This window comes from Limanda limanda, chromosome 13 (assembly GCF_963576545.1).
Source record: "Limanda limanda chromosome 13, fLimLim1.1, whole genome shotgun sequence".
NCBI lineage: Eukaryota > Metazoa > Chordata > Actinopteri > Pleuronectiformes > Pleuronectidae > Limanda > Limanda limanda.
Genome location: NC_083648.1, coordinates 5,352,536 through 5,367,191, shown reverse-complemented (window position 1 = coordinate 5,367,191; position 14,656 = coordinate 5,352,536). Strand labels below are relative to the sequence as shown.

The window sequence follows — 14,656 nt, the reverse complement described above, 5'->3', positions numbered from 1 at the left end:
GTGGTTTGTTGTTTTGTGGAAAAGTTGTTTTCCTGCTCTGTCGGGAAAAAATGTAACTGGATGAATCGGATCCCAGGACACAATCACACCATAGAATCACACCTGTCTCTTTAAAGATGTCCACTGTGTCTCGTGTGTATATGTTTTTTATTACAAAATCTCAGAGGGCAAATCTGCAAGTTGTAAAACTCGATTCAAACACATCTTGGAAGCTGTTTGTTACTTTAGATGTGAAGAAAACGATTTTACAGAAACGTGTCCAACACATTCAACCCATTTTCTTTATCTTCTCTCCGTGTACGATTCATTAACCTTGAAGGCATCTTTACAGACATAATTTAAGCCGCTGCACATTCTTCCAGAATCCCTTAACTCCCAACGATCTCCTTCAGGGCTGAGGTCAGGTCTGGGTACTGGTACTGGAACCCGGCCTCGAGCGTCCTCTGAGGGACGACCTTCTGTCCCTGCGTGAGGACGATGGCTCGCTCCGAGCCCATCAGGCCGTTAATGACGAAGCCCGGCACGGGGAAGACGGTCGGTCGCCTCAGCAGCCGGCCCAGCTCTTTGGTGAACTCGTAGTTGGTGTTCAACGCAGGTGCGACTCCGTTTAACACCTGTGTGGCAGGCGGGGGGGAGTCGGCGAGGGGCTCCAGGGAGTGGGCGATGATTCCAGCCAGGTCGGAGACGTGGATCCAAGGGAACGGCTGCCCCCCCGACCCCAGGGTTCCCCCGAGGCCGAGCCAGAAGGGCAGCAGCATCTGCTTCATGGCGCCGCCATCGCGACCCAGCACGGCCCCTGGTGAAGAGAGGGGGGGGTTATAGTAGATACAAGTCAATACTGTGCTCTTCCTTTATTTAGTTACCCTGCTTTTTAATCTAAACATATTTTGACTGAAATATCACCATTAATAATGATACTATTAAGTACTTTTGTGTACTTCTTTGTATCTATTTGGTGTAAAATATAAAAAACACAACATATAAACATATGTCTTTAATCACCAGGTCTGATGACGACTTGTCTGGTGCTCTTTGCCACCGGCTCAGGAAGCAGCGCAGCCGCCTCCCACTCTTTGACGAGTTTGGAGAGGAAGTCAAACGGCGTCCAGTCGCTGTCTTCTGTATACTGGTCTGTCAGACTGGGTTTGTAACAAGCTGCGGACAAAACACAGAAATTAAAACACAACAACTTATGTGTCTGAGTCAGTTCATCTTATCTGTTGTGAGCAGCATAGCTTGGTCATGTGACTTACCCACACCGGACACCAGCACCCAGGAGTGGGGGGGCGTGGGCGAAGCAGCGATGGCTTCAGCCAGAGCTTTGGTCGTATCGATGCGACTGGAGAATAAATCTTTTTTATAGCTTTCATTCCACCTGCAACCACAAATACAAACAGATCAACAGGTGGAGAATGAGATCCTGGGTGATTGATTGATTGATTGATAGATAGATAGATAGATAGATAGATAGATAGATAGATAGATAGATAGATAGATAGATAGATAGATAGATAGATAGATAGATAGATAGATAGATAGATAGATAGATAGATAGATAGATTACTTTATTAATCCCCGAAGGGAAATTAAGTCGTCATAGCAGCCGGTATATTTGAATACATTAAAATACAATACAATAGAATAAAATAAAAAACATTGATGTAGAAAGAATAAAAAACAGAAACACAAGATAAATAGGTAGATAAGGTGCAGTGGCAAGATGATGGTAATAGTACTGATGATATGATGGTAATGTTATTGTTAGACAGTATATAAAAATAGTACAGTATATAAAGTTTATAATATAACATAATATATATTTATATATTATAGTAATTATACCAATATAATAGCAGTATATAGTAATAATTGCAGCAACAGTATATATAATAATAATAGTAAATATAATAATAATATGTACACATGTATAAATATGTGTATATAGACTTATATATAAAGAATATACAAAGTTCTAGCCTTTTAAAAGTCAGCAATATGTGCTTTTCTTCATCCTATACAGTGTAATCGTAATAATTTTTAATAGTAACTCTTACTTGAATATAACAGCCACTCTAAATATGTCATTGTAGGATTTGAAAACTATAATTAATTGAGATGGACAGATTGTCAGTTGTAGCCTCTGTTTCTTTGCCGCTCACCATCTCAGTGGGTTCATGAGATTCTCTCCAGCCAAGTTGACGGCGCCCTCACATGGTGGGAGGCCATGAGACTTCAGCTCACCCTGCAGGAGCACAGATGAGGAAACTCACACTAAATATCTACAATAAGCAGGTGGAAATAATTAGGATCCAACTATCAGTAAAAATCGATTTCAGCATTGTGGTAACCATTACAGCTGCAGGTGTAGAGGAGGAATCACTGGAACAGACGTATACATATATGCAGATATGGTATAGACAGATATCGTATACATCAATATGAATAGGAGGATTCAAATGGTGTAAATGATATGATACAAGAGCTTTTGAACCAAATCTCTTTTACTGTTATTCTAAATCATCCTACCCAAGTTATTTTCCCTGGACCCGGCTGGCGAGATATCAGTGTGACCTCGTGACCTTTGTCTCTGAGCAGACGGCACAGCTCCCGGCCCACGAAGCCCGATCCTCCTCCTACGAGACGAGGAAGAGGAAGAGGAACACACAAGGACACGGGCTCATCAGAAAGATTATTATCTAAATGAATCCTCAGGTGTGTTAGGTTTGAATATTCAGTCAGGTGATGCTCTGTAGTACAATTCTAAGTTTCTTTACAGTTTTTTTTGCACTTGCTGTCACATATGATACAATAAAAATAAGATAATCTTTTATTAGACCCACAACAGGATCAATAAAGTATCTACCTACCTATCTATCTGTCTCTCTATCTTTATCGTGTACAGCAGCAGAGAGGACAGTCAAAAATAGACATCAGCGAGTAATACATGCAATGCTTATAAAGAAGTATACTGTATATGGAATTAAGCTAATATATAAAAGTGTAAACAGAATTATACAGTATGAGAGGACGTCATACTTTAATGGTTTCAAAGGTCAAATTTAAAATGGTTTAATTAAAATTTGGACATTGAACATTATAGAGAGAAGTGTTTCTGTTATTTAGCTGAACTTCATTCATTTAAATGACAAACTAACGGGATATAAATACATAGAGATTCACTGTGTATTATATTGAAAGTGCGCATGCGTAGTAGACATGCTTACAAAACAGGAGTCCTGTGTGACTTTAGAGAACTTTCCTTTGTGTTAATATGAATCTGGACAGTGACAGATCAAGTGTTTATCACCATCACGTTCGTTTCACTGCAGCAGGACGAACAAACGCGAATGTGCACAAAAGACGTGAATGGAAAACGCATCTTTACGCCTGCTATGCTAACAGCAGCTAGCAGCTAGCTGGTGCTGTTCTGTCACGTTGACCTTTGATAACAGGAAATACAATCTACATATATATTAATTAAAAATCAGCACGTACCTATCAAGACTCTCATGGTTCAGAGTGAAGGACACGACAGGTCGGACCGACCTGTGCTGCCTGGGAGACGCGTTCAGGAGCTTTTTGGACCAACGCGAGTATCGTACTTCAACCGGCAGTGACGTCATTTTGTAGTTTACAGGGAGTTCTGGGTTTTAAAAGAACAGCTGATGTTTATTTAAACACAGCAGCTGGTTCTCTTTGCACGTATCTATATATACATTTAAAATATAAACATTAAATCAAACAATAATTACAATTATTTTCTGTTTCGTGTCCCGATTTGTTGTTTTGTGTCTTTTGTGTTAATCTTGGATCCATTTGATTCTTTTTGTGTCTCTTTGTGATTGTTGATTGCTCTATTGAGTTGTTTAGTAATTTTGTGTCAATTCATACTCATTGTATTGTATACAGAGTAAAAAGAGTAAAAGAGTAAAAGAGTAAAAGAGTAAAAAAAAGATATTTGTATATTAAGATATGTCGTACATTAGAATGAGTATTATTATTATTAGTAGTATTATGTATACATTTTATAAGATTAGATTAAGGTTGGATTGATATTTTATATGATGTTTTTATATTCAATACCACCACAGTCACTAGTACATTAAAATGCAATGAGAACCAGAGGCAGTGTCTCTGTGTGATTGTTCTCAATTCATACTTATTTTATTGTACAGAGGACAATTAGTACTAGTAGCAGTAGTACACATAATACTGATTCCATTAATTATTTTTATTTTTTTTGAACTTCTTTTTATTTCCTTTTGTCACATACAGTCATACAGTACATCGTTTTTAACATGAAATTAGGTATCACGGGTTCAAGTTCTAGGTTACTGGGGTTAACTATCCATGTATGTCTCGGGTCCAGGCCATCATTATCCAAATATATCGAAATCAAGTTACTGATTAAAAATGTCCACAGACACAATACATTTCACATAACATTTCATCAAGACATTATTCTGAAATAGTATGACCTGCATATGTCCATTGGTTAAAAGGGGAAACAAAGGGAACACAAAAGCAATACATATATATATATTTTTTTTTTTTCTCATATCAGATGGAAATGTAGAGCAATCGGGACCAGTTGTTTTTAAAAACATCTGTTTTCAGTTGTAATAGTGCAGTCAAGTATTCCATCCTGTACATATCTTGAATTCTACCCTTCCATTGGGTTATTGTGGGGGGCTCTGGCTTCAGCCAGGAGGCTGTTTGATTCCATTAATTATAACTGTTCTTATTGTTTACGATTTTTTTATGAACAGTATCACTGAATCTGTTGATATTTAAAGTTTTGTAAACTTTTATAAAGTGTTCAATATCTCCATATTTAAAAGTAAATTAAAATCCACTGAGAGACAGATTTTATTAATAATAATAGTTTTTATTGTATAGCAATTTTTGTAAGAACAACAGAATCACTGAATTTGTAGATATTTTTTGTGTAATTTCTTTAAACATTCAAAGCTCCACAGTCCAAAGTGCAGTAGCTTTATTGCGCAGCAGACCCGGAAGTGTCGGGTTGTGACGCAGCACCGCAGCAGACACGTGGTGTTGATCAGCAGATAAATTGCGGCTCCGCTTCATTAACACTCTCTCTCTCTCTCTTCCTCGTTGCGGTGGTGGAGGAAGCTTGTGTTCCTGCGGAAGAATCACAAGCAAACACGTGTTCTGCTTCACCCTCGATGCACCACCCTCAGGTTTGTAATCACATGTTATTAGTGTGTGTGTCTGTTTAAGTGTGTGCTTGTTGTGGTTATTTCCCTATTTCCCTCCATTGTTCGCTTCAGACCTCGTGGTTGTTTCACTCACACAAGTCAAACTGCGTCAGAGTGAAGGGAACTTTTTATTCTCTAATAATCAGATCATCTTTATTATTATTTCAACCAATCCTCAGGTGGGTTTGGTTATTTCATTGTTTTGTAATGTTGCAAAATGAAGGAGCTCGCAACTCTGACCGGAAATTCAGGCTCTGATCATTTCTTTCAACCACGAGGTCTCAAACAATACAAATTTCAAACAACTAGTTTAATATTAATCTGTCTCATTTAGACAATAACTAGCTGTGATGTTAACTTAGTGGATGGAAAGTAAAAAGTTTTCCTGTGAAAATGAAGGAGTCATTCTGCGATTCAACGATTAATTATTTTTATAATAAACAGGAAACTTCTGATTTTAAGTGATTCTTCATTTAAGTCTGACTAGACAACATGTAGAAATCTGCTATAGTCCTATTTAGTTATTGATTGGTTAAGAGGTATTTTCTAAATTCCCCCTTATGGATTAATAGTCTAATTTGGATATAAGGATACAGATGCTAAAATGAATAGAAACTACAATACTTGCCTCTGAATTGTACTTAACTGAAATTTAGTACATTCAAATTGTAATTGAGTACAGCACCTGACTAAATGTACTTTCTACTTTTGCAGCCCAGCAGGAATTGAATATTATAATTCAATATTGAATGAGTAGGTCACACAGGCCTTGGTTTTCATGAGTTTCAGGATGATTTAGATTTATTCAGTTTATCAGGAGCATCTCTCACTCTGCTTTAGTTTCAGGGAGGTTAAACTTTTTATCTGTGTCTCAACTTTTTGAACGATGCCACTTTTCCTCAGTCAAACCTTTTAATGATGATTTTGCAGTCCGTGTTTCACATGAAACTCATGATTATAATCCTTACTGCTCTGATGGGGTTTGACGGAACAGATGCTGCTCTGGTTTTATTTTGTTTGCACGTTGAGACTAACAAACACATTTTTGTTTTATCATTTCAGAGCCCGACCTTCTATTCTTCTACAGGTAATGGGAACGATGCAGAAACGGATCAATGCTGGATCGCCTCAGTTTTCGGGATTTTGTAATTTATTGGTGAAACTAAGCTAAATATTATTTCTACTCGTATCAATTTAGTCTCAGTTGTAGTTCAACTGATCCTTGTGCCTTTTGTATAAACTGTGGATTGCTTTCAAATAAAGAAAAGTGTGATAAACTGCAGTGTTGCTTTTATTTGCAGATCAGAGACAGTTTATCAGTAGTTGGATGTGTTTTGAAGTTGCTGACTAATGTATTTCAGCAGGAAACAATCATTGTCACATGCAAAGATGGATAATTTGGGGGGAATTTATCACATTATAAACCCTAAGAATGGGGGCTTAAAAAACAGGGATATAAAAATGTCACAAATCAGTGCTTTTAAAAAATTACATTAACAATACATGTGCATTACTCAAAGCAGAGATTTACAAAAGCAGACCAACAAACTCAAGTGCAAGAAGTAATATGAAACCCGAGTGTTGCATTATAAAAATGTACAGAACTCACTTGTAGGAAACTTGTTTAAATCCAGCTCCAGACATTTCTAAAGTTTTCCATTATGAAACTCGTTATTTACCAGATTTCTTAAATACTGATTTTGTTCAGTGAGCTGTTGATGAAAGTTATTCAATGACATCTGGTGTAAAACAGGAACTTGCAAGACTGAGCTACAATAAGCTCTATGCCATTAATCTAAAGCCAAATAAGGATCTACAGGCAACACTAGTTATTCCTATGTTTAAAAACTATTTGAGCAGAACTACAATTTATAACAACGTTGGGAAGCTGTAAGCAAATATGTTTCGTCTTTGTTTACGACCAAACTTGTCCATTAGTGGAGGACGCTGTATAAACAAATGATCTAGAACCCAGTAAAATAAAATGTAATTGGAAAATTGTGGTAATATCTAGTTTCTGATAAACATTCACGAAAAATATATATATACTGCAAATGGTAAATGGAGCGAGTCAAAGAAAGGTTCTTAAAGAATTTCAGTTTGTGTTTTTCTCGCATTGTATTTTTTCATGTTCTAGCTATTATATAAAAAATTATGTTCTCTAACTGCCACAAAGTGTAAAACTAAACGATACAAATGTAAAAAAATAAACTATTTACAGGTCAGGTAAACATGATTGTTTCAGTCAAACTTTAAGTTTCAACACATTCTATCTACAAATCCGTAACACTGGTTCACTTGGAAGCTGGTTCATAACCAGCATCTTTGTCCCCGACCGTCGTTGTAGTCGTCTTGTTTCCCGACTGATCCGACGTCGCTCCCTCGAACAGCTTCGCCATGAAGGTGAAGCCGTTCTTCTTGATGTAGGACTTCCCAGCGAAGGTGTAGAGGATGGGGTTGGCACAGCTGCTGATGAAGGCCAGCGCCGAGGTGATGGCCCGACTCGTCTTAGTGATGTAGTCCAGTCTGCGGATACACAGATAAATACACACATTGATACTTAATACTGTAATGAGGGTTGCAAAATTCCGGGAATATTCAAAGTTGGAAACTTTCCATGGGAATTAACGGGAATATACAGGAATAAACGGGAATTAACGGAAATCAACTGGAAATGTTGTGGGTAATTTATACTAACTGTATTTACCTTGTCATTTACAGACATAAATATAAACATTTTGTTGTGTCATAGGCTGATTTGAGCCCTGAGGAAACTTTGGGCACTTGACTATATGCTTCTGCATCGTTGTGTCATTCTTAACATAGGTCTTTGCACAGTATTTGCAAATGTACACAGCCTTTCCTTCTACATTGGATGGGGTGAAATGTCTCCACACATGAGATAGTGCACGTAGCATTGTTCTGTAGAATAAGATGAGAAAAAATTTTGTAAAAAAACGCTAATGCAATGCCAGAGATATAAATAGTTAGCCAAACAATTGGAATCGTCTGTAAACATATTTTACAATTGATGGATAAATGAATGGAAATAGGCTAGATGAACAGATGAACAATCCTCAATCAGCATGCTAATATATTTCCCCCAGTAATATCATGGAAACTTACCTGACTAGTCCTGCACACTACAGCAGGCCTCAATAGCCCTGCTGTAGAGTGAAGGATGCTGGGAGTTATCTGTGCATGTGATGGAAGAATGCACAGTGGAGGGTTGAAACTCAACGTGCAGCGTGTGCTGCATTCCATACATCTTTAAAATAGAGTTTTGAATGATGTTTTTATTGCTCAGCGTTTAATTTGCGTATTTTTTTTTTTTCAAAATTCCCAAAATTCCCGAGCTAAACTTCCCATGGAAAGTTTCACTGCAAGTGAGGTTTGAACGTTTTTGAAATTTTCCGCCCCTTTGCAACCCTAACTGTAATAAGCCTTTTTAGGATTAGTTTTTAATTCTGTCATGAGGAGCAAATAAACAAATACTCACATTTCTCTCGTGCGTGAGTTCTCTGGGTACCACATAGCTGCAACCTGGAACCAAACCAAACAATGAGTTAATTCAACAGCTCGTAAACCGGCTTGAGAAGCAGATTTCCATGTGAAGTCACTCACCTGGATCATGTTGATGACGTGGTACGGCAGCCAGAAGGCGCCGAACATCACCACGATGGCCAGGATGAGCTTCTCGCTGCGGATCTTCCTCCGGAACGTGGTCTGCCTCAGGCGCCGCAGGATGAGCACATAGCAGGTTATGATGATTGCGTAAGGAAGAATGAATCCCGACACGGTCTCGAAGGCGTACTGGAAACGTACCTACACACAGGGGGGGGGGGTTAGAAGGAAACGTGATTGTTATCTGGGTTTGAGCCGACATGAAGGGATCTGTCAGAACAAGGCGGAACAGGACGAGCGGAGTTAAGTCATTGATCGTTTAAAAGTTTAAAAGTTTCCATCTCCTCAGGTCAGAGGTTTGTTCTGCGTCTGAAAAAACTCAAAATCTTTGGGCTTAAGACTTTTGATCAGACACAACAAATGGAAGATTTAATTTTTCTCTTAGTACATGTTCGGATCGGCCCAATTCAGGTGAGGAGACTATTTGAGCAGTGGTTGGAAAATACACACATATCGTGTATTTCCTGTTTTTAATTAACAACAACCAGTCATCAGATGTGTTACCTCCAAGTTGTCTGTACGTCCCATTCTTTTTAACACAATATCCTAAGAACGCCTCGAGGGAATTTCACCAAACTGAGCACAAATAATCATTGGACTGCAAAATGAACTGATTCAAGTTGGGCGGTCGAATGTCAAAGGTCAAGGTCACTGTGACTTTGTGAAACCTCTTTCTGCTTCATGAACATTTTATCTTCAGGAAGCGACAAGAGAATCCTTTCACATTCCACACAAACTTTCCCGCAGACTCACAGGTGAGCTGATTAAATTTAGGGGTGGTCAAAGGTCAAAGGTCACAGTGGCTTCACAGAGTCTGCCTTGAGGGATCCTCTTTAAGTTTTGACCAGGTGTCACTCAGATCTCGGTGGTCAAAGAACCTCATGTGTGGATTGAGACGGAGGAATACAACATGGAAGCAGAACAAGTTCTCTGCACCAGATTCAATTCCATCGTGTGAAAGGTTCTCTCAGCTTTTGAGGTTTTGTGTGTTTGACGGGAGAAAACAAATCATTTGAGAACATTGCTTTGGGAGTTTTTGAGCAAACGACTAGAATGATGCTCAGTAGCGTAAACATTCCTCCACAGGCCACTTCCTGTGATATTTAGGAAAGTGATAAAATACTTCCTGGATCCGCCCCTTTGTCTGGATCCCTGCCAAAATGTTTAACTGTATAGCGGCTGAAAAAAAGTCTTCCTCACTATGAAACCACACTTGAATCCACTCGATCTAGATTTCTATTTGGATCCAAACCAAAGTGAACACACTCAGAGATATCAGTCCCCTAAAGATGCCGGATTTTTCCAATCAATTAATTGAATTGGTGAAAATTAGCCATTTTAAGTAGTAGTAGTCTTTACTTACATGTGTAGGAAGGGTGTGATTGGGCGCACACACAATTCTGCTCTTATTCTGTTCGTTTTTGTCTATTCTCACGTCCCGAAACACCAGTGAGGGAATCGCGATGAGCAGCACCAGCGCCCACATGACCATGATCACCCTCCTCACAATCTTCTTGCTGGCTACGAAGGGAAGTTTCAAGGGAAACACCACCGCCACCATCCTGTGCACGCTCATCAGTGTGATCAGGAAGATGGACGCGTACATGTTGGAGTTGCACAGGTAGAACAGGACCTTGCACAAGCCGTTCCCGAAGACCCAGGTCTGCTTGGCCAGGTAGGCGATGAAGAAGATGGTGAGGATCATGAGGAAGCCGTCGGCACACGCCAGGTTGAGGATGAGGATGGTGGTGACCGAGCGTCGACGGACGCGAGCCAGGATGCTCCAGACGATGAAGAAGTTGCCGGGGACGCCCAGGAGGCAGACCAGGCCGAGGATGAGGGCGCCGAAGGACGTGGAGAAGTCGTTGCTCACGACGCTGTCGCTCTCTGGGTTTCCATCGCCCTGAGTGGAAACTGAGGGAAAGTGACTGAGGTTCTTCATGATGGAGGGAGTTTGGATCCTGAGGACGAGAGACAACGTTAGAACCTGAATCAGCATGTTCATCTGTAGGTGCCGTAGGTTTTTTAGCAGTAGTGTTGTTTCAGATTACTTTAGCATTTATAAAAAGACGGCTTTGTCCTGGGCGACATTCTGCACCAGTAACTGTAGATGAAGAAAACATATGTTTGCTAATTGAACACGTGTGATTTACAGAAGTGGAGGGTGTCAGTTCTGACTCAGTCTCTGAACTATTCAGAGCCTGTAGCAGCTCGGTGCACGAGGCGGCGTGCGGGAACATGCCGAGCGTCGGCAGCACCGCGGCGAACAAGAGCCGGGTTTCAACACAGACTTTCTTTTCTCTGCAGGTTTCTGCTCATCGGAGGTTTCACAATTATTCGTGAAAGAAAAAATGAAAGTACACAGAGACAATCTGAAAAAGGGGGATGTCACAGAACAGTTCTAAAGGTGTCGACTTTATGTTTGGACAAAGTCTGGGATCAACCACCATGCATGGGTTTATGAAATAGTAGTAAAAAGTGTCAAACCTCCACCAAGGCCCAGCAGACTCTTTAGATTCAATCAAGCTGCACCACACTGCACATCCGAATAGATATTTTATTTATTTATTTGACCTTTATTTAACCAGGAAAGTCCCATTGAGATTAAAAACCTCTTTTTCGAGGGACTCCTGGCCAAAAGGCAGCAACAAATAACATATGTACACTCACAATATTACACTCACAACATATAAACAGAAATTAAAATGATAAAAAACAGTTACAAATAAATTAAAACACAAACATCTGCAAGTAAAAGAAGTGGTCTGAAATGATCTCATCGTAGATTTAAAAGCGTTCAAAGAAATATCAGTCCTGTAAATGGGCCTCATCCATGAATTAATCCCTCGGCAAATTGTGTAGATGTTAAAAAACACACTCAATACAACCAAACCTAGAAATCACACCCCCACTCCCTGATGCGGATCGGGGCCAAAATTGAAATGCTTTTTCCTGGACACGTGCCACATCCCACCTCTAGGTTTCGTGGTAAACTTTTCAGTTTGTTATTGTGTAACCTTCCTTGAATAGCAAATAAACAACAAAACAAACAAAAAAAAACATAAAGAAAACTATTTTTGTGGGGGGGTGATAAGAGTCAGAATGTGTTTATCTTATATGTTTTGTTACTGTAAGTGCTTCATCACATCTTCCAGTGAGGCTATGCAGCTGTGGAAGAGAAGGTCGTTCACTGACCAGAAGGTCGGTGGTTCGATCCCTTCCCAATTCCTCGTGTTGAAGTTTCCTTAGGCAAGATACTGAACTCAATACTACTGTGAAAGTGTGTTTGATGTATGACAGCGAAAGGGCTGCACATAGATGCACTGTATGAGCAAAAACTGTACTTTAAAGTTTACAATACAGAACATTAACACGTTAAGAGCGTCAGAAAACGTAGCCGATCATATTATGTTGATGGATTGACCGGCCCATCGTGAGAGAATCTGTTCTGAGTGTCTCTCGTTGTCTTTCCACTTGAAAACCAGTTCTACAGAAGTCAGGTCGCTGCGTGTGTCCCTGACTCGAGCGTGACCATACTATCAAAGATGAGCGATGCAGAGAGGAGGGCACGGGTTCCAAAACTGGTTTGCCTCACAACATGATCTGCACGGAACAACATCAAGTCCTTGTTTCCTGATTAAGTCATAATGTCCCTGCTCTGGTCCGACTGAAGCCGGCTGTTTATTTCCCCTGACGGTTCGTACGAGAGTGGACGAGTAAACAAAATCAACCAGAGACAGATTTACATCACAAGCAAGAAATGCAACGGAGAGCTCGGTCTAAGCAGCACGCTGAAGCTGTCAGAGGAAAACACTGTGCGTCAGAAAATATTTAAAGATTTAAATAAAGATTTAGTGTCTCAGACGTTTCCGATCAAGACACATCTACGCCATTTGTCAGGAGATAACAATCACTCCGTTTGTGACAGAATATTGCAAACCACATGTCGTATTGGAATGAAAAACATCTGTTATGTCAGTTTAGATGACAAGCTGAGGGAAAAGACAGTGGAAATAAACGCAACAGAAACTGATAATTACAAATACAGACACGGTATTTTTCACTGTAAACTGCTGCAGAGTTGTGTTTGACGATTTTGAGCAATTAGTCCGCAGCAAAACAAAACTGGACACTCGCTCCTGCCAGAGGAGTAATGGCTGTGGATTAGCTCACAGTCCACAGGTATTTAAAAAATGAGTCATGGGTTTGTAATAAATCTGCCATGTGTAAATAATCACGTCAAGAAAAAGTAAATAATCGTTCTGAGATGGAAAAAGAAAGAAGGGGAGAAGAGAAAAGGATGTGAGTGAAGGTCCTGCAGAGAAACTAAAGAGACAAATAAAGGTTTTTTAAAGAGTTTTTTAAAGTTTAAGAATAACCGACCTGTCCAGAGTGTGATGTGTCTCTTTGTGGTTTGAGTGAGTTTTTAATATCCAGATGTTGCTCTGTCCGTCTCCCACAGCATCTGTTATCTCAGTCCATAATAAACCGAATCCTGTCCAGCATGTTGCAGCCTGTGAGGGAGGGAGGGCCAGAGGTGTGTCCTCTCACTCACGTTGATTCCTCTCCATATATGAGCTTCCTGTAGAATCCGTGCCAAAACATATAAATATAATCCTTATGTTTTAAATATAATGAAAATGTGATGGTCTTTGTGGATAAACATGCGTCCTCTGGACACACAAATGTGCATCTTTATGTCCCACAATGTCACATAAAGATGCATATTTGTGTGTCCAGAGGCACTTTTCACTGTGTGAGTCCATCATTGTTACGTAAAGTGAAGCAAAAGAAAGTGATTCAGTTGTTTGCATGATTTGATTCATAAGTGTGTCATAGATTCAGGAAGCTCGAGAGCAAACACGTCAAAACTCCCATCTACTCGTTCGCACAGGCCTCTGACTCCGACAGGAATGTTTCCTCGAGGAAGTGGAGAAATTAGGAAAATCCCCGAGAGCTCACCTTCATCTGTCATTTCTCTATAAGAATAAAGTATAAAAACTTCCCTGATCCTCAAACTTTCATCTTACATCATTAGGTTTAATATTAAATGGTCCAACGCTTTGTTTTGTGACCTTTGGTCCATTTAACCTTTAACCATATTATTCTCTATTAGTTACAACACACGTAGAGAAATTGGCTCGTATTTTGTATTTGCTTTGCCAAATAAGTTTTGTGGAAAATTTGACATAGCTACATACTTTTTATTGCTGAAATACTTTGTATCGATGTATCAAATATTACTCCATTCATGTGTGTACCCTGTGTGTTATTAAAACAACTTATACTTTCTTGCCCATGTCTTCTGAATATACAATGTCTGAATATCAAGTGTACAACAGTGCATCCAGAAAGTATTCACAGAGCTTCACTTTTTCCATTTTGTTATGTTACAGCCATATTCCAAAATGGATTAATGGATTACCTAAATCTTTTGGATTATGATGCTACAAGCTTGGCACACCTATTTTTGGGCAGTTTTGCCCATCCTTGTTTGCAGGACCTCTCAAGCTCCATCAGGTTGGATGGGGTGTGTCGGTGCACTGCAAATTTTTTAGATCATTCCAGAGATGTTCAATCGGGTTCAAGTCTGGGCTCTGGCTCGGCCACTCGAGGACATTCACAGAGTTGTCCCCAAGCCAATAAGGTTTGTTGTCCTGTTGGAAGATGAACCTCTGCCCCAGTCTGAGGTCCAGAGCGCTCTGAAGCAGGTTTTCATCAAAGATGTCTCTGTACATTGCTGCATTCAT

At 39.7% G+C, this 14,656-nt stretch overlaps 2 protein-coding genes across 2 annotated transcripts; both read right to left on the bottom strand.

The window, feature by feature from the left end:
• Positions 1-128: 128 nt before the first annotated feature.
• On the bottom strand, positions 129-3,576 carry sdr39u1 (short chain dehydrogenase/reductase family 39U, member 1). Its single transcript, XM_061084269.1, has 6 exons — positions 3,496-3,576; positions 2,527-2,633; positions 2,160-2,242; positions 1,254-1,375; positions 1,003-1,155; positions 129-796 (listed from the first exon to the last, which is right to left on the bottom strand). Exons 1-6 carry the CDS (start codon positions 3,509-3,511, stop codon positions 369-371), a joined length of 909 nt encoding a protein of 302 aa, XP_060940252.1. The 5' UTR covers positions 3,512-3,576; the 3' UTR covers positions 129-368.
• A 3,940-nt stretch (positions 3,577-7,516) lies between these two features.
• On the bottom strand, positions 7,517-14,656 carry ltb4r2b (leukotriene B4 receptor 2b). The gene is made up of 6 exons (XM_061084565.1): positions 14,509-14,656; positions 11,085-11,217; positions 10,270-10,867; positions 8,847-9,047; positions 8,722-8,765; positions 7,517-7,748 (listed from the first exon to the last, which is right to left on the bottom strand). Exons 1-6 carry the CDS (start codon positions 14,654-14,656, stop codon positions 7,517-7,519), a joined length of 1,356 nt encoding a protein of 451 aa, XP_060940548.1.